Source organism: Cavia porcellus, unplaced genomic scaffold, assembly GCF_034190915.1.
Source record: "Cavia porcellus strain 051 isolate PalLab524CR breed Dunkin Hartley unplaced genomic scaffold, mCavPor4.1 scaffold_38, whole genome shotgun sequence".
Taxonomy (NCBI): Eukaryota; Metazoa; Chordata; class Mammalia; order Rodentia; family Caviidae; genus Cavia; species Cavia porcellus.
In genome coordinates this window covers 1,719,386-1,739,315 of record NW_026947521.1, presented here as the reverse complement: position 1 = coordinate 1,739,315, position 19,930 = coordinate 1,719,386, and the positions used below count along the sequence as shown (strand labels likewise).

Below are 19,930 nucleotides of genomic sequence, written 5' to 3'. Positions count from 1 at the left end.
CAAGTATATCTAGAGAAACTCCATGTGAGTTTTTAAGTTAAATATAGAAAATGAACACATAAAAGTATTTTTAAGATACAAGCGAATAGGTTTTTGGAATAGCCAAAGGCATTATCGTAAGTAAAAGACTACCTGATTGAACCCTATGCCTCTTAGATATTTTAAATTTGCATATGTTAAAAACAAAATTAAATAGGAAAAAAATACGAAGAGACAAAGCAACGTATGATGACTCAGAATTCTTATCATTTAGTAAGCATAGGATGAAAGCCATAACACAAAAATGAGCAAAATTCTTACGAGGCCGTGAATGAAACAGGTAATGCAGACATCAGAAAACCCACACAAGGATTTTAGAAATAAACAAAGGAATGTAAATTTTAAAACATCTTGAGCCAACTAAATTAATCACGATTTACTTTTCACAATGAACGAGGGGATATACTACTCCAGGAATTAAAAAGTGATAAATCCAGTCTGCAGGAAAACTGGATGATGTATGAACAACTGTTTTTAAAAGTTAAACTTTCAAGGCTATGCTCTTTAAAACTCACAGCTGCCACAAAACAATTTAGGGTAGTGGTTGCTTTTAATAACCAAAAGTATAAAACTGACATGAAGGACATGATTATCCATACATGGTAGGGCTAAATATGAATTCTTAATTCTCTACTGAAAAAATAAGTGGTTTTTGTTTTTTGTAATTTTCTAAACTTAAAAAGATGTTCCCCTTCTTAAGAATGGTCCAGAAATCTTTCCCCAGTGGTACATGTGATGGAGGGCTGGATGACGTAGTTAGCCCTGCAGGAAGGAATATTTTGTCACTGACATGGCTGACATTAATCAAAAGCAAGCAGCTTTCAGTTTGGCTTTTTATTATTTTTAAATCTTTGTCCACACAAGGGGCAGCAGGGGGGCTTGTCCCATGGTCGTCCCCCTTCTTAACACTGGCTGTGGCTGCTGCTGGCCCTGGACAGACAGGAAAGGGCCACATTTGGTGTATGAAGCCAGTCAGGCTCCCTGGAAGTCGTACTCGGCACCAGTTTCTCCAATGAGCTGCATAATAACTTCATGACTGCTTTCCAGCTTCCCCAGGTGACCGTACTTCAGTGACTGTGGCCGTCCTCACCTTGCAGGTGACTATCCTCCCCCGCACCCTGTGCGCTGTCCCTAAAGGGCCATGTAATGCTTCTCTGCCACAGTTTTGCAAGTGGGAGGCTTGCTGATGCCAGAGGTATCACTCTTTGTTTCCGTGCCCAAGAAACTCTGAGGGAGCTACTACTGAACAGGAACGGAAATTCCCGCAGGCGCCCTATAAATTTATTATAAAGCACTGGATTTTTGAAATAACAAAAATAACTTATGAAATTTGAGGAAAATGTACAAAAATTAGCAATGTGTGTCTCCTCAGCATCACAATAACCCCCAGAATCTACCAAGCCATGGGCCTGATTTCACGCATGTGTGAGCAGGCACGGTCACTGCAGTGGGGGTGTGGGGCTGAGGTCTCCCGCAGTGGGGAGCAGAGAGATGCAGACAGCTCTGTAGGCTGAAGCAGTAAGGACTGCTGGGGAGATGGTGCTGGGCCCACTTTTAACTTGCAGGACCCTAGAAAAAGCATAGTTAGATATTTGACTCACCCTGGAAGGTCCAGGTGGGGGACACCACATCCCTATAGCTGCTTGGGGTGCAGGGTGTCTTTCCAAGCCTTGTGGATTTCCTAACAATATGTTTGGGTATATAGAACTATTTTTATGTGTGTGTTTCCTACTGGCTATAAGGGAAGTCATACACAAAGGTAAGATACGTATTGCAAAATTACTCAAATTTGTACAAAAAGCAATCCCTGTATTTGACATGGCTTTCAGTTTGCTAGAGCTGAGCAGTCACTCCCCTGCTTATGGTAGCAGCCACTCCCAACCAAGGGCAGGACACACAGCTTATCTCAGAGCCCAGGCACCCAAGGTTGCCCCCAGTTTTGCTTGAAGTACAAATCCTTCAGAGGCCCAGGAGCCAGCTCTCCTGCATTGATTCTCTGCCTCTGGAAATACATAATGTTTGTAAATTGTATTTTATCAGTATAAAGAGCCCCATTTTGTACTCCTAACATTGATTTCAAACTTGATCAGAAAAACCAGGACTAGCCAGGTGTGGTGGTGCATGCCTGTAGCCCCAGCACTCGGAAGGCTGAGGCAAGAGGATCGTTGCAAGTTTGAGAGCAGCCTGGGCAAAAAAGTGAGCTCAAGGTCAGCCTGAACTGCACAGCGAGACCCTGTCTCAAAAAAACAAAAACAAACAAACAAAACAACCAGGACTGAGTCCCGTGAGAGTAAAACTCTAAGGCTATACCCATTTTAGGAAGAGCAGGGCTTTACCTTTGCTGTGGCTTCACCTCTGTGTTCTCTCCTGTTGCGGAAATAATGTGGTTAGTCATTTTGGAACAAGGGTTTAACGTGTTCATGGCAGGGTTGTTACTGGTATTGTTATTGGCAGCTCTGACCCACCCGTGCTACACGCGTGCCTGTCCCATCGGGTGACACAGGATGGTCCCGTCGGGTGGTACAAGCCCCTGAGGGGCCACTCGTGGATATACCACAGGTAGTTCAAGGCAGCAGGAACATACTGATACATTAATAACTACAAGTACTCTGAGTGTTTCATGGGAGAATGGACCAAAGGCAACAAGTAGCAGCACTGTAAAGTGAGGATTGTACGAAGCCAGAATTCAGCATGGTGCCACAAAAGCACCCGCCTAATTAAAAGGATGGGGAACAGGAACTGCTTAGGCCATCAGAGGTGTGTGTGGCTGGGTCTGGGTGCGGGGAGGTGGGGAGAGAGAGAGGAAGGAAGGGCATTAAACTAAAAGGCGAAAGAGAAAGCAGCTTCCTCTTGTTCCTTAGCTTGTGCAATTAGGAAGCCACTAGATAATCCAAGCCGGCAGGTTGAGGGGATTTAGCAAAGTCACCTTAATGCTTCTGGAATGTCCTTTGTTCCATAAATCAGCGTAGGTGGGGGAGAAAGTAGTGCTCCTGTGGATGGATCAAATGACCAGGGTGCAAACCAGGAGGCCGAGTCCCCAAGGCCAGTGCATGGCTTGTACTCGGCTCCTGGGCTGTGGTGGGGGTGCAAGTCAAATGAATTGTCCCACAAGGGAGCTCGAGCTCGCAGGAGACTGTGTACCTTGAGTGTCCCCAGGAAGCAGGAAGCAAAGGCAGTACTTGCAGAAAAGGTGACGCTGCCACTTGTGGCACTGCTTGACTGTCACTGGTAAACCATATAAAATGATGGCTTCTGTATAACATGTAATAATAATAGTAAGACTTCTGTCAGTGTTCAAGCGATGGGAGAATCCTTCACCTCCGAGGCTCATCGGGGGCATGGTGGTCGTGGAGTGGGCTCGGAGCCATCCATGCTGTCTGAGGCCAATCTGCTCTGGAATTGATGCTCTAGACATCATTCCACTCTCCTTCATTACTTCTGGCTTCATTAGCTGCAAGTGGAATCCTCAAAGTGTCCTAGCTTCATCTGCCTGCGTTTTGAATAGCCCTATGTAGACACCCTTCTGCAAGTCACACGAAGTGTGGTGGCTGCTGAGGGGACACCTAAAGAATCAGGAGGACGCTGAGCCAGGCGAAAGGCGCCTGGGGTCTGAGCACAAAGCCATGGGACTTTAGCACCACTGACATCCGGGGAGTGATTTGTTTTCTTGGCTCTGTTACCTTGGAAACTGAGGCACAGATTTCATTTGTGTAAACAGCGAGGAAGAGAATAAGTTATCTCCTTTCATAGCAGTGGTGAGGGTTATATGGAATATTTACATCACATAGCAGTCACTTTTGAAGTAGAAGCTAGGAAATCAAGGTGTTTGCAGGGGGAGGTACCCATGACTTCAGGACAGGGACACATTTCCAGAACTACATCCCTAGGCGGTTTCATACTTTCTTCTCTGGGACAAAACAAATTCCAGGATACTCCTACCAGCAAATGAAGTCGCAGTCTTAAAATGTATCGTAGTTAACAAAATGGTGATCAGAAATAGACTTAAGTGGGAGCTTAATATTTCTTTTCATGAGTCACATGATTATGTTTACATGACGTACCTGTATGTGCTTCCCAAAGCACTGACATCTCCGGTGTCACCCTTGGCTGCAGAGGAAATACCATTGCCCTGCCTTTGTAGGCAGAGGCAGAATCCCTCTCACATCTTATGTAAAGATGACAGAAATTCTAATCCACCCAGGCTCTTCTGGCTTAACTTTTTTTACTATGAAAATTTTAAATACATACAAGGAGGAGCACCAGCAGGATGAACTGGCTCCTATCGACATCCAGATGCAACATTTAGCAAGGATTTGCCATCCCTGTTTCATTTACCCCCTGGATTGGGGTGAAACATTTTAAAGCCAATCCTAATATTGTATCATTTCACTGCCCCTCTTAGGATGCATCCTGCTTGATAGGAATGTGTGTCCTCCCTTGCTTCCTTCTCAAGGACCCGAAAAAAGCTTTCTCATTGTCTTGTTTGGTAAACCTTGTGTGTTGCAGAAATCATTTTCCCTTTCTGTCCTGCCCCTGGTGTGTCAGTCAAGAAGACAGTGTCAGGAAATGCTGTTGTATTATTGTAATTAAGGATGATCCAGAGCCCAGCGTGGTGGTACATGCCTGTAATCCCAGCACTCAGGAGGCTGAGGCAGGAGGATCATTGTGAGTCTGAGACCAACCAGGGCTACAAAGTGAGCTCAAGGCCCCGGAAGTGGGAGAGGAGCACTCTTCTGCACTGGCCTGACTGCCACATTACTGTGTCCTGCACCTTGCAATGGCCCACAGTGAAATGGAAATGTTTCTGCAGGTCCTTTATTATCCCAGAGCCAATATGAGATTAGCTTTACAAGTTGGGTTATAACCTTTACAGCTTCTGTGTTAGGGAATCCATTAACAAGATCATGAAGAGCTTTCTAACAGATGAAGCACACATGCCCTGTGTCTGACTCTGGTAACGACCAAATCAATGTCATCTGAAGCACTGAACAGTGCGGTTTTAACTTTCATATTGATTGCCTGGCCTCTGCGTTGGGTCCTGGGGTTAGTGTGTGTCTCTCCCTCTCTCTCTTTGTGTGGAACCTTCTAGTTCCTCTTCTCTTGTGCACACCTGTCCTTCCACGTCCACTGTGGCCAGCACTTTTCCTAGCACCTACGCACCTTGTAAGTTTACAGAGGTTCTGGGGTCACGATCAGAAGACCAGCTGCATGGTGTGGGGAGACCATCTCCATTCATTCATTTATTCACTCATTCAATAACTTACTTTAAGCTGCCAACTATTTTTGTTTTGTAGCTACTTGTGCCAAGCACTATTCTAAGAATCACAAGTACAGCAGTAAAGCCAAGGACTGTGAGTCCCTGCTGACGAGTTAGCGTTACTGCAGAGGCGTGCCACACCCCTGCAGCAGCATGTCAGGAGAGGTCCTGTGAAAGCAAAGCCGCTACGAGAACAGCAGAAAGCACAATTCCGGATGAGAGAACTGGGCGACCTCGCGGGAGCGGGAGGTGACCGTTGAGCAGAGATTTGAATGACTGTGAGGGAGGCCAGGGAAGACCTACAGGAGAGTCCAGCCAGGGGGAATTAGGAGCAGAGGGCAGCGGAAGCCAGGGTAACTGGGAGTGCTAGAGAAGACAGAAGGCTGGCATGGAGGAGGGAGGTGGGAGGGAACCCGGCCAGCTGGGTGGCAGTCGGAACTCAGGACCTGGGAAGGAGTTGGAGCAGGGGACCTGCTCTATAAATGGCACAGGCTGTCTGGCTCCCACAAGCTTTTGAATGATGCTAACATGGTTGTCCCTGGCTCCATCTGCCCAGTGTGGTAATAGAGGTTGGACACACCTAGGCCTCAGAGCCTACATAGCCTTGGCCTGTCTGCTCTGCCCCTGTTTCCTGGCTGACTTGGAACCAGATCCTGAACCCCCACAAGTCCCCACTCTTTTCAGGGAGAGGAACAATCCCTCAGCTCCTTTCCAGATCCAGCATGGTGATTCTAAGCTATAAATGAGAGTTCTTTGTAAAAACTCCTATAGCCGAGGCCGCATTGACTTGTGGGAGGAGAATTTCCCTGTCTGTTCTGAGGTGATGGAGTCCACAGATGCTTCCAAGGAAGCCCCTGTCCTGGGCTAGTCCAGTGCAAGCAGGATGGATACAAAGGGGGAGTTAGCATTTCCAGGTCCTTATCATTGCTTTGGGTTTGAAGCCTTTGGCTTACTCTTTTCTAGTTCTTCAGAAAATGACAGGCAGGTCACTGTAAACTTTAGTCACCCTGTGGTGCTATAGGACACCAGGCATCTATGACATGGCGCTCGGTCCTGGGATTTCTGGGGCAGATGGCAGAAGTGCTCTGTCTTGCCTTGCTTAAATGATCTTTGACAGTCCCGAAGCTGCATGGTTGCCATGGTCCCCAGTAAGTTTCTTGCTGGCATGTGGTGATGCCACCTTATCTGCCTATAATCTGTGGCACAAGCAAACTTCCATTTGGTAGCAAATGAATGTTTGTTTTCCCAGGAGCCAGAAGTCATCCTCATCCCTGACTGTCTCTCTCTGTATTCTAGAACATTCCATGAAACACTGCACGCCATAAGACTGGTGTCCAGACCTTCCCCAATACCTGGACAATCCCCATCAATCAGATTCACATCACTGTAGACCTGCCTGAAAGTAGCCAGTCCGGCCATCACACTTCACTTCACACTCCCTGTGCAGGTCCCTCGAAAGTATTCTGCAGTTAGCACTTGCAGAATTGGTAGGCAATCAGGTCTCCTCAGGGTTACAAAGAGATTTTTTTGTCATAATAAAAACCAGTATCAAGTCAATATTACCATTCATTATTTCATTCTATCCTCAGTCACCCCATGAAGTAGATATTTCAGTATTTTCTTTATTATTTGAATTATCATTATATAGTTTTATTATAGACATTTTAGAAAATACAGTAAAAGAAATGGAAAATTATCTGTAATTCTTCCACCTAGAGAGAGCCACTCTCATTAATTTAATTCATGTACTTTTTCCCCCAACTGTTATTTTTTGACAGAATTGTAGTATGCTGTACTTGGGGGCTTTTGGAATTTTTTTTTTGTTCATCGCGGTATAGCGCTTCTCAGAGATGCATTTTTCATTCTTTTACTGATAGTAAAGTGTTTCATTTCATAGACATACCATGGTTTACCTAAGCCAACCTGGGATTTATGTGATTCCCCAGGTGTTTTCTTGAAATAACCAATGTTATGATAAGGACCTTTCTGTATATCAGTGATTAATTCCTACAGCTACATTTCCAGTGGTGTTTTCTTAGAAAGAGAGAGGAAATTATTTTCCTCTCCTTGTAGGGATGAGAAACCTGAAGCTCAGTGAAGTTGTATCTGTCCCAAAAACACAGATGTCTGCTAAGTGAGCTAGGAATTACAATTCAGAGTTTGCTGATTACAAATCCCCTAAGGAAAAACAGTTGATGTACTGAATGGAACACTGACCAAGTTCTTGGTAAACTCTGATAATGCAAGATACCTGCTTGATGACTATCCTTTTCTTGCTAACTGCCCAGCAATGGCCAATCCAGACACATTGCCTAAGATGCTGAGATCAGAGAAAAGATTATAAACAGTGGCAACTGAGATCTGTTGACTGATGTACTCTTCAATTTTTCTATCTTTTTTGTTCAAAATGGTAATAATGTCAATTTTTTTAAAAATTCTTTACATACTCTTGGTGCCTAATATATTCTGGAATAGTTGAAGTCACGTTTCTGCTTCTTAATTTTTTCCATCCCACTGGATTTCACCAGTTTTGACAGCAGAGCCCGTTTCCTCCAAAGGGAGGACCAATTCCCATTATTTCTGCATTGGCGGGTCCCTGCTCTTCTGCAGGCAGTCGTGGAGGTGAGTAAACCATGGAATGCTTTCCTGCTTCCCCTGACTTGGTGTGTCCATGCCTTGCCATCAATAGCAAACCAGACCGCCTTGGCTGCCAGTCAGTAAACATTTCTTCCGCCTTTCCCTGCCCAAAGTCAGTGGACCAAGGTGTGAGCTGGAGAGAAGGTATGGGTAGGGTGCCTGTACAGAAGTGTAACACATGCAAAATGTCCAGTGTCCAACTTGCTTGCAGCCCGGTGACTCCGGAAGCTTCGGGTTGTGCTTATCCAACCAGTTCTGGTAGCTTTGACTTTGGGAAATGCAACTGCAGCCCTGTGTTTCTAGCCTTCAAGTGAGTCACCTATAGATCCTGCAAGTCAGCACCTGTCTCTGATGGTGCCAAACATAAACAGATTTCAGAGGCCCTACAGGACAGCCTTTGCTTTGAAAGCATGGTTAAAGCTGCAGAGTTTTACTTGATTTGATTTATTCACTTAGACGATGTGACTACCTAATTCCAGAAGAGTGCACTGTGTGGACTGATAATTATCAGTTCATACTTCTGCTCCAAACCCCGAGGTCAAATTTAAACCAACCAGGGAGTAGCGAATGGGTCACTCCATTTTTGATACCTGGACTCCATAAAAGGAAATCCTTTTGCAAGAATTAGGATTCTTCCTGTGCTTACTGTGCATTTGTGTTAATCGGGCATTTGGTGGCAGCAGGAGAAATTATCCTCCTTAGGTGTGGACTTCTTGTAATGTATTGAATAATAATCTCAGAGGGTAAGGATGGATGTTTTCCAAATAAGTTTCGCCTCAAGATTTCTTTCTCAGATAGATGAGTGGGCTCTCTGTGCTGCCTGTTCTGGTGAATCTGGAACGAGGCTTTGTCCTTGGAGCTGTTTTCTTAAAGATAAAGGTATATCTTAAAAGAAGACATGCCCCTGGTCTCCTTGTCTAAAACTAAAAGGTATTTCTGGGTACAGATGTCACAAAATATGCCCTTGAGATAAAGGGCAATCACACAAAATCTTTAATTCAAGAAACAAGAAAGATTTTTTTCTTCTCATTCAGCCCCATCACTATTTTTTTTAATTAAAAAGGAATTTTTTTTCCTCATAGTGTAAAAAAGCACCTTAGTTGGCAAAAGACTTGAAATATCGTTATGGAAACAGCTCACCTAGGCTCAACTGTAACATAAAAGAGACCTTGCATTAAAGTGTTATTAATACTCCTAATTAGTATTTCTAAATGATTTTTAAAGGTCCTTATGCAATTATGAAATGTTTGATTGTCGTCATATTGCTAATGCCTCGATGGCTCTTGCATGTCGTCCTTGGTCCCTGAACCCTGGCACATAATTTATTTCTCTTTTGAGTGAACTCTAAGCATTAGTGTCCATTAAGAATTTTTGAAACAAAGTCCAGAGATTACTTGGAGCACTTTCAGTAATATGCACTGATTATCATTAATGGTCCTTTTGTCCCGGACAAGGACGATGTTTTGTAACAGCGTTCTGTTTGGCCGGGCAGCTGGGGCGGTGCTCCAGATCCGACTCCTGCGTGGATGTTCTTGATTCTGCATGAACGGGGTGGGTGAGCTTGTAGGATGCCTTGGGAAGGAGGAGAAGGCTGCATGGGGCTGACGCAAAATGCCGGCATTTGCTTTGTGAAAGTTATTCACCATTCACACTCACACAAATGCACACAACGCTGGGCCTTGTTGTTTAGCTAGTATTTGTTTAGCAGCTACATATAAATTATTCTTTTGACTTTTAGCTCCCCAGAGGCAAAGTGGCCTCTGCCCCAGGCCTGTTGATAATACAGCAGGGAGGAGGTTAAATGTTCCAGGTTTCATTCTAAAAATCCTTACCAAAGCTCTCAAGCACCAACCCACCCCCTTCATCTTCTGCCTGCTTTATGACAGTCCCTCTCCGCTTTATAACAGCTCCTCTTTGCCAAAAGCACACCTTTCTGCTTTCTGGTGCAAAGTATTCACAAGTGTATGCAGTTAGAGACCATTTCAGTGAGAAAGAAGCATTGTGACTTTGCCCTTGTAAACCATCTTAAATCTTAGCGTAACCTAGGTACTGGTCCTTTCCTGCTCTCCCTTCCTCTTTTGACCTGGTGCTGGGAATGGAGCCCAGGGCCTTGAGCACTCTGGGCAAGTGCTGTACTACTGAGCCCCCTCCACCCCATCCCTCTCCCTGCTCTATGGATAAGGCAGTCAGAGAGGTTAAGGTATTTTCCTAAGATCTCAGCACTTCAGTAACAGGCATGTTACAGGGTTTGGGCATCTTGTGGGGAGGGAGAATAAGTTTTAGGAAGATCTTCAGATTTGGAAAACCCTCCTTTGCTAGGAACTAAACAACGTCAATGTACAGGGTGAGTATAATGTCCTAAGTTAGGACATTAAAAGATAAAGTTAATCGACTCAGCATCTCTCTATCTCTTCCTACCCTCCTGCCACACTTACCTGTAATGGGAGAATATTGGCATATTTTGGGGAAAAGAGAACAACTTCGCCCCCTTTTATAGGTGTTCTCTGTTTACATTTGTTAGTTTGCTCTGTGATGATCATAGAATTTATCCATGCCTATTATGCTATCTGTGCTCAACATTCGTTATCTCATTACAAAACCACAAGAAATGACACAGGCTGAATTCTGGCAAGGTGGCCAAGGAACGTGTTTATAGCTGAGGACTTGTCTAGGAAACACGGTCTCCGGAGATGCTAGCTTAGTAATTGCCACATCTGGGGAGGAAGAAAGATGCCATCTTATACAAAAAGGAACAAAAAGTTAAAATTAACTTGATATCCAGACACTTGCCTAGAAGCCAAGAGACAATAAGAAGCCCATCAAGGAAGTTAATTGGCCCCAGATTTGGCACTGATTAGAAGTATCAGATTACATTCCTAAAGTGCTCTGCTCTGGATAGCTGTAACTCTGGAACTTTTCCCTGCTGATAAGCATGACAGTGACAAATTTGTGGTATTTTCATGACATTTCCTTGGCTTTCCTTTGAAGCCTGGTTGGCTAAAATGAATCAGGCAGTCTTGCTGTATTAGAAGCCCTACTTTGCTCCAGGTAGAGTTTGTGGGGCTTTCTCTGCCTGATTTTTAGGGAGTTTAATTGGCAGTTTAAAACCATTGTCACTCTAAACCATGGCCTGGAAATGCCTCATGAATGTGTGTACGTGTGTGTACGTGTATGTACGTGTGTGCATGTGTGTGTGTGTGTGTGTGTGATCTGTATCTGTATCTGTATCTGTATCTGTATCTGTATCTGTATCTGGGAGAACAGCAAGGAGCCTGGCAGCTCCATCAAAAGCTACCATTTTTCTCCAGTCTAGACAATTTTAAAACATTCACCCAAGAAATCCATCTCTTAGTTAACCTATCATGAGTACTGCCTTCTTTTCCCGTTGGTTTTTAGAGGCCAGAAAAAAATTTCAGGGGGCACCTTTGATCGGGAGCTCCGTTGGGCTTTGTGCAGGCTGTCAACTCAGAAAGAAGTGTCACTCTGATGCTTACACCCAGGTCAGGAGCCATCAATGGGTGAACCAGAAGAGAAATGAAATTACACGATTCAGTGACTCTGCTCTACAGATGAGGAAACCGAGGGCCAGAGAAGCTAAATGATTTGCCCAAGACATCCACTGAGTGCATGCTGGGCTCGGGGTGAGACTGTGTCTGGAAACTTGGTTTTCTTCTGTCCCTCGCATCAGTGTGACAGAGGCTCTTTCTCTGCAGACAGCATTTACGACACCCTCACCTCTTTCACAACTCTCTGAGCAAAGAGCTTGGTGTTCTTCTCAGCCATTCAGAAAAGTGAGTCAACACCTTCGCAGTGGTCAGACTTGGTTCGAGTCCTTCCGGTGGCGGTGGTCATTGTCCTTGGACCACGGGAGCAGTGTCTTTCCTTGCCTCCCGAGTGCAGAATCCACATAGCGCTGATAGTTTGGCATAGAGCACGCTTACTTGGGCAACATGGCTCTTGGCCCCATGCTCTCTTCTATCACATAGACAAGGACATTTTCTAGGAGGGTGCTTGGTATAAAAAACACTGTCATGGGCTCTGTGTTGGTGTAAAGCCCAGGAATTTTGTATAAGGTGACGGGATGGTGTTTCGTAGCATGCAGTAGTGGAGTTTCTCAAAATCATGCTGGACACACCATTCACCCCTGTCCAAAGGGAATAACTCACATTTTTATTGCAGTTTCTGGTTTGTAACGCTCATATTTCACTTTAACTTTCCTTGTGAGTTTTAGGGTTATTATATATAATTTTAACAACCAAGAAGTTCAGGCCCAGAGAAGCTAGGTAACTGGCCCAAGGTCCCTCAGAGATAGGAAAGTGAGCAGGCTCCAAATCAAGTTCCCATAAGAGATCTATCAGTTTATGCTCCTGTGTATAATTAGGACTATTTCCCTCCATACTACTTATGATGATTTGTCTTTAGGAAGCTTAATTCTCCCAAGAAATCTCCATTCGCAGCTGCTGCTGCTGGTGGAGGCAGTAAGTTTAGAGAAGATTTTTCTCTGAATGTCTTCCCCTTCCACTTAGCGTGAAAATGTGAGAAAGGATAACTTCTGTGATCTTCTTGAGGCTAAGCACTATTCTTGGTGAGAAAGACAGGAAATCTTGGAACCTCTAGAAAAATGAGAAAGAGAAAAGGGAGGGCTTATAGCCTATGTGAAGGCAAAAAATAGCTCCTGGTGGCAAGGAGGGCACACAGCCGGCTGTGAGGGAAGGCACTGAGGTATAAGAGTAGGTAATTCAGGAGTCCTAGTGGGATGTTCTCTTTCTTCTAGAATTTTCTAGAATATTCTCAACTCAACTCAATATGTCTTCTAGTTAGAGAGGCTGTGGTGCCTGTGTGTGTCAGTATCTGTTTTAGTACATCTTTAACTTAAGCCCAGATGAGGTCAGGGACAGGATCACCTAGGTTTAAATTATTTACAGAGTTGGCTCTTGAGAGGTTTGCTCATGGAAGTAAATCCTTTCTTGGATATTTACTTTTTTGAGAGGTAAGTACTGTCAATGCCAGGGTTTTAAAGATTTACCATGGGCATTTTTGCAATCCGAAATTAACTTTACAGAGGAAATGTTTATTACGTTAATTAAACTTCCCCAAGCATGGTTTCTCAGTATCTGAGAAGTGAAAAGTATGTTTTCTGCTTGTGTGTGTATGCATAGTATGTGTACGTGTGTGTGTGTGTGTCTGTGTGCGTCTATGTATATGTGTATCAGTATCTGTACTTCTATAGGGTTGTTTACTAGGAAGTACTAGAGCTTCGGTGGAGAAAGAGAGGGCACAAATTCCAACCATGAGTGTGATCAAGGTTGTTTGTCAAGGAAAAAAAGGGGAGTTCTAGAAAATTTTCTGAGTGTTCCATTAAATTTATCTTTTGTGTGCATTGTTTTTCTTTGCTCACTTTTTTCTGGGAAAATAAAATTCTGTCTTCCAAATGATTACTATGTAAAAATAAATATAATACAGAGTTATAGCTTCATAACTAGGAGTTAGTGTGTTTTTTAAATACTGCTTTTATCACAGAGATATGTGCTTAAGCGTTACTTACAAACGTATATTAATTGATCTGTGTGCCTTCATTGTATAGAACAAATATAATTCACATCCCGTTTGTGTAAGTTAGGGCTGTCACATAAAATACCAGATGTGCAGTACAATCTGAATTTAAGATAAACAACAAATTAGTATCTGAATTTCAGAATAAATTGTGCAATTCTGTGAACTGTCTGCAAAATCAGGAAACCCAGATAGAAGCATAACCTCGAGTTGCTTATACTGACCTTTGATAGACTGAGAGTCTGCACTATTGCGGGCCAGACCTTCTTCCGAAGCTAGATATGAAAAGTTTTAGCTCCCTGCGTGCTAGTGTGACCTCCACCATCAGGCAGTTTTATTGGAAAGAGTTTCAAAATCTATTATCAGTGTAATCGTCATGAAAATATTTGATGAGAACACTGCATCACGCTGTATAATAAATTTAAGTAGAAAAGTCAAAGCAGTGGTATTTTCATAAGGCCCCTGAATGTCAGGAGAAAATAGTTCCACACTCAGCGAATATAGATGGATCTGTTTGGGGCTGTGTTAAATCCAATTGTGTGGAGGTTTTGAATAATCAAGAGTGATAGTCTAAGCACTTTCTCTCCAAAGTGATTTTATAGAAAGCACCATTTCCTAAGAAAAGTACACCCTGAGTTCTCACAATGCTGAAAGAGCACTAATGTATCAATTTATTGGGATTGGTGTCAGGAGCTAGAGTTGCAAATTGTATTCCGATTTTAAATTTTACTCACTGTTGCTATTGGGGGGAAATAGCTTTTCCATGCTGAAGGTTCCTTCAAAAATATTCCTAGTTGCTGTGGGACAGCACCTTCAAAAGTCGTTGCAGAAACTTCTAACTTCATTTTGCAAAGCCAACTCAAACATAATGAAAAACAATATACTTTTCCTCAGTAAAAGGGGGGGAAGGATTTGAATTGGGCTATGTAATTTCAGCTTCCCTAAATAAGGCCTTTGGAAAATTGTGGGGGGAACAAGTGTGTGATTTTGGTCTCGAACCACAACTTTGGAACTAATCTTTTTTCCTTAATGTCTACCATGGATTTTCATAACAGATTTCTTCCTTGGACAGCATGTTCCATAGTTCAGTAATAGGTCTGAGCGTGGTGCCACACGTTTCAACAACTTTTGCTTTTCAAACTGAGGGTTAAATAGTTCTCTTAATAACTCAAAAGGAAAAAAGTAGCTTTTTTTTTCAAGGTTTGCCGCAGTTCATAGTCACAAGGCTAAATGTTTTCAACAGTTGGATTACTTCGGGCCTGTTTTGTCTGGGGAAACATCTCCCAAGAAGAATGGAGCATAAAATGAGTTGCCCATGTGGCATTTCTGAACTGAAGGTTGTAGGGTTTGTGCTGGAGCATGCCTGCCTGCTGTCTCTGCTGGCCTCAGGTGCCAGCTCCCTCTGAGCGGCTCTTGTCACCTGTCATCCGTCAGTCAGCCAGGAAACATCAAGCGTACTGATTCATGAATCCTCCTCTGTCTCATGCATTTTGGTGCCATTTACAAAGGCGTCCCATCATGCCCCTGCTGGCCTGGACGCATACAGATGCTCAGGTACATCCGGTGGCTGTATTTTCCCCTCGCCGTTAGAAGTTATGCTTCACATGAGCAGGAAGGGTCTTTTTCATTAAAAAGCTAATGCAGACTCAATGGCCACACCAAATTAATTGCTCCGATGCTCAACTGACTCTCGTCTGAGATTGGCATCGCTCTTTTGTGCCTCCGATCTTCCCCACTCTGCCCATAAACCTGATTGTCTCCCCTATTTACAATAAAGAATGTGAGGCTTCTCTCAGCCTGTTTCACTGTGTTGCATTACCGTCTGCTATTTCTCGTTTACCACAGAACCTCTCGGACCAGTGGGTGATGCTTGTAGCCTGTCACTCCCAGTCACGCGTGCCTTGGAGTCCATCTAGGGTCCCTGCCACTAATCTCACCACTTCTCCCCATCTGAACATGATAGATTCCCAAGCACGCTCTGAATGAAATGTATGCATTCAAAGAAGCGCATGCAGGACTCTCTCTTACCTTTGCGTTCTTTCTTCCTTGCAGGTATTTCGGTAACGAAGAAGACGCATACATGTAAGTAATGCTCCTTCTTTTTTATTTTGTCCAAAGTTTTCTGAAGAGTTGGAATTCGCATATGTCTGGCTGCTGTGACCCTTCAAGCATAAACTAATGTTTCAGCTTTGATCCGTGGTCAACAGAGGTCTTATTTTCAACCTGTACGTGTTGGAAGTGGCCCGTATCACCTGTTTGTACTGAGTGTGTGTTGCGGAGAGGTTAGACGTACTCTGAAGAATGCTAGCATTCCATGTCGTCTGGCCAGGAGGATCAACTACTTGATGAGCACCCTTCTCCTCTAGGTCCTTCTCGGGACAGTTGGTTTGTTTCCAGGAAACATCACCCTGATTTGCTTTTAACTCTGGTCTCCTTGTGCTTGATACTCGTTCACAGATGAGGCTGTTTTGTTAGGATGTCTGTAGAGCAGAGATGCTGACTGGGACTATACATAGGTGCTGTGGCAGGACCGGGACATGGTTTCCGAGGGCCCCAGGAGATAGAACGGGTAGATCCAGGTGGACAGGTGTACTGGGTTTCTGCTCTGTGTTCATCCCACTTTTCAAGCTAAATTGCTTTCATCACTTGCCTTATCTCAACTACACCATAAACTTACAAACTCATGTGAGCGGTTATGGTTTGCAGTCTGAGAAATCACATTTGCCTCTGCCTTGAACCCCAGGATGAAATAATGTATCACTGATGCAGGGAGTCAACTTTCACTGTACTTGACAGTGTGTCATATTGGCTTTGCATTAATGTGTCTTTAGAATTTGATGACTGTTTTCGTACACAGATATACCTACGAGATGTATCTGGACATCATCCCAAAGCAAGCAGCAGAGCTCACTTTAGCCCAGTATTAGGAACAATGAGTATATATGTCCCCAAAGTTTTCTTAATTACATTTTTTATTTACACTTTTTATTTCATGTGAATCATTGTGGGTGAAAAAAAAAAAAGCTGTGTTACATCCAAGTAGTTTAGCTTGTGCCTCGGTTGATTCTTGAAATCTGCTCTTGGGTTTGTCTGTCTGTCTTTCTGTATTTGTAGAAAACAAAATTATTTAAAAAATAAAATAAAATTTACTGAGAAGCTGCCTTGAGGAACGCAAGGAAGTCCGGCCTCTACTGGACACAAGTTCGGGACAGTACCTCCATCTCTCGCTGCACAGTTCCAGTCAGCTGGCCCTCCGTCAGGGTAGTCTGTGACCCTTAGCGTTTTGGGGGTTGTTTTGTTGTTGTTCTCGTTGTTCTTGCTGTTGTCGGTGCATAATTGAGCTCATGATGACTGAGAGATTGACAGCGCAGGAGACTGAAGTCCTCTGTATATCCGCAGGGCAGGCATGGTACAGAGCGCTCCCTTGCACAGCCTTGCCCATGAGCTCGTCCCTGGCCTGGAGGGACCCACTCTAGAGGTGGTAAGTAATTCAGTCTTTCTGCTAGCTCAGTCCTGGGTCTTTCCCAAACAGGGGCTGATGATTGTGCCTGCTGTGTATGGTGCTTTGGGGTATGGACTCCGGGCCACCTACCACTATAGGGCAAGCTGCTGACTATTCACATTATGGCTTGGCTCTTAGATAAGTGGGAAAACTACCACTACAACTCCAGTGGACCTGAAGAATATACCCAACTAATAAGACAACGAAAGGCAGAGGCCATAGAGGTTAGCTAGGATAGGGACAGACAGTCTATAAAGATGTTCAAGGAGTTGTCAGCTCTGAAAATCATTTTCTTGGCCAATTGTAGAAATAACCTTTGGTTGAGTTTAATTCACGGAAGAGGAAACAGCGTGACAGTGGTGGCTAGCAAGGAGAAAGTGATGTTTCAAGAGCAGGCGATTTCACTAGGTGGGCCTTCCAGCTAGGGCTTTGAGAATCTCAGCAGCTGTACCTGCATTAAAACAAAATCAAGACATATGCAGAGTGAATGGGTTCTCAGTGTCTTTCTAATATTAAAGATCGGTAGGAAAATTTTTAGGCATTAAGTAAGAACTTAATGTCAATAGGCTTATAGCCCTATATATAATTGACAGAAAGTGGTCAAAAATCACATTGGTTTTTTCCATGGATGTTTATACTTTCAATTTGGGGGAAGAGGGTAATGATTAAATGGCTCAGTGTTAAGTTGCAAAGAATATCACCTGCCTGAGATAGCTGGCATCAAACTTCATGTGTGTCGAGGAGAAATTGATTTGTCCAAGTTCCAGGACCGTGAAAGTCCTCCATACCACTGAACATAGATATTGTCTTTGTCACCCAAGTCGGCAGACAGCCCATCATAGCTCTGATCTAACAACTACTGTACAGGGCCCACAACTTGTGAGGAGGAAGAAAATCAACCAGTTCTTTCTCTAATATGAGTCACCCAAATGACTTCTTCTTTAGCATCTGTCGGATTTTTCTTGAAAACTGAACTGTCCTAACTTGCCTCTAAGTTTTTTTTTAAGATATTAAACTCCAGCTCCTCTTAAATCATCTTGACATCTGTTCTTCAAGAAGTTTCACTATCAGTGAAGTGTATGAATTCATTTTTATACTGTCTCAAGGTTTCCATTTTTAGCCAGGCTTCTGGAAACTTTGGTCAAGCCTTGACTACCTAATCAAGGCCCGCTGAAGTCACCCTACATTAGCAATTTCAGTCTGAGTTTTCTAACTGCCCTCACGAAGAGATCGTTCCACTTACAAATTAACATGTACAGTTGCAGAAGAGATTATCAGACCAGGGTGCCAGCTCGCAGGTACAGCAGTCAGGGGTGCAAGAACTATAAAATGCGCCTAAGGAGTTGTGACACTTGATAATATTTTAGGCCACCCTGCTATCTGGAAAATACAGGTATTACTCTTTTAAAAGAATGTTTTAAGTTAGCTGAGCTATAAATTCTCATGGGAAGACATCTGATTGCTAGGCTCCAGGGACTCTCTGAACATAAAGTCTGTGTAAAAGGTACCTTCGGTGTTTGTCTCAGCTGTAGTTGGCTTTGGGAAAAGCAGGACATTGGACTTCTTGGTACAATGTCACCCCTCCCAAACTGGTGAAGGAATCCATCTGTTTGTGGTGTTTTTCAGTTGTTGATAGGAAATGTTGCTTTTGGCTTTTGGCTTGTGAACATAAAAAAGAAACAGTGTTTTTACTTGTGGGGTAGGGGCATATTAGATCAATTTTATACTGTGGTACAGAATTTCAATTTAATTTTCATGGTGATTATCTAGCACATAGATTTGGCTGGACACTTGAGAGACTGCTTTTGCTTTGGCGTTTCCCAAGTTTGCTCTGGTTGCTTTCCTGATGAAATAGTACCGTGTAGAGAATGTCTTTTTCTTAGGATCCACTGCTGTTTGGGCTTTTATTATTTGCCAAGGACAACTGGTCATTCACTTCTGAGTTCTTAATCTAATTCTACTCAGATGGTTTTGGATTTGCTAACTATTACAGGAGAACAAATATAGAGGTAAAAAATGTAGTAGACCATTCCATCTGTTTCCATCTTCTGTGAACTGTAGCATCATGCAGTTAAAAACGTCAAAGCAGATCAGAATTTACCTGGAGGTCCTTATATTGTCCCCAGAGCCACCAGATCACTGCCACTCCCTCCTGTCCATGTCTTATTTCTGTCCTTCATCCCTCCAGTCTCTCCCTCTCTGCCTCTTTCATTCATGTACAGGAACCTATAAATGTTTGAAAAGTGTGGATATCTCAGTGGCAAGCAGTTGAGAAAATATATCAGTTTAACCTCAAGTCAATTCGTCAATTTCTTCCCCCCAAAAATACCAAAATAAAATATGCTTCTTAACCTTCCAAAGTATTCGAAGTTTAACGTAAGTAGCTATTAAAAAATAACTCAGTACATCTTCAGATGTTTGCTTGCAGCAGAGTAACACCTAAAATAAAAAAGTAAAGCACTGTATTATTTATAAAGAGACTTGAGTTCTCCATCAGGGAACTATGTTAGCACAAATCTGAATATTTCTTTCAAAAGTAATCTCTCGCATCCATGCAAGTGTTTATTGCAATCATTTGAAGTGGAATAGGTTAATGTACTCACTTTTCACCCCTGAAGCCTGGCTTTGAATTTGACTTAGAGAAAATTAGTTTGGAGGCCTCAACCTCCTCTCCTTAGGCATTTGTTGATACCACAAAATGAGTCCAACGACTTGTCACAACTGTTGCCATTTACTCAGGAGAACCAAAAACCAGAATAACCTTATTTTTTTTTCTCTTTCTTTCCGTTTCCTTGAGGCTATTCTTTTTTTTTTTTTTATTTAAGAGGAAAAAGAGAAAAACACAAAACAAAACAAAGCAGTGTAAGGTTACATATAATACAGAACTACAAAAAAAAGCATAACAGTAAGAAATCACCTGTTAATAGATTACATATTATCAT

The 19,930-nt window shown here is 43.2% G+C and overlaps 1 protein-coding gene across 3 annotated transcripts in view; it reads left to right on the top strand.

Annotated features, from left to right (window-relative positions):
• Nucleotides 1-19,930, top strand: part of Rora (RAR related orphan receptor A) — a 648,320-nt gene that overhangs the window by 466,277 nt on the left and 162,113 nt on the right. For 2 of the 3 annotated variants that reach the window (XM_063243381.1, XM_063243386.1), the window contains exon 2: nt 15,539-15,568. In XM_063243381.1, coding sequence (XP_063099451.1) covers nt 15,539-15,568 — 30 coding nt within the window. Of the gene's footprint in view, nt 1-15,538; nt 15,569-16,885; nt 16,968-19,930 lie in introns of those variants that run through there. The other variant, XM_063243382.1, reaches the window with a different exon arrangement.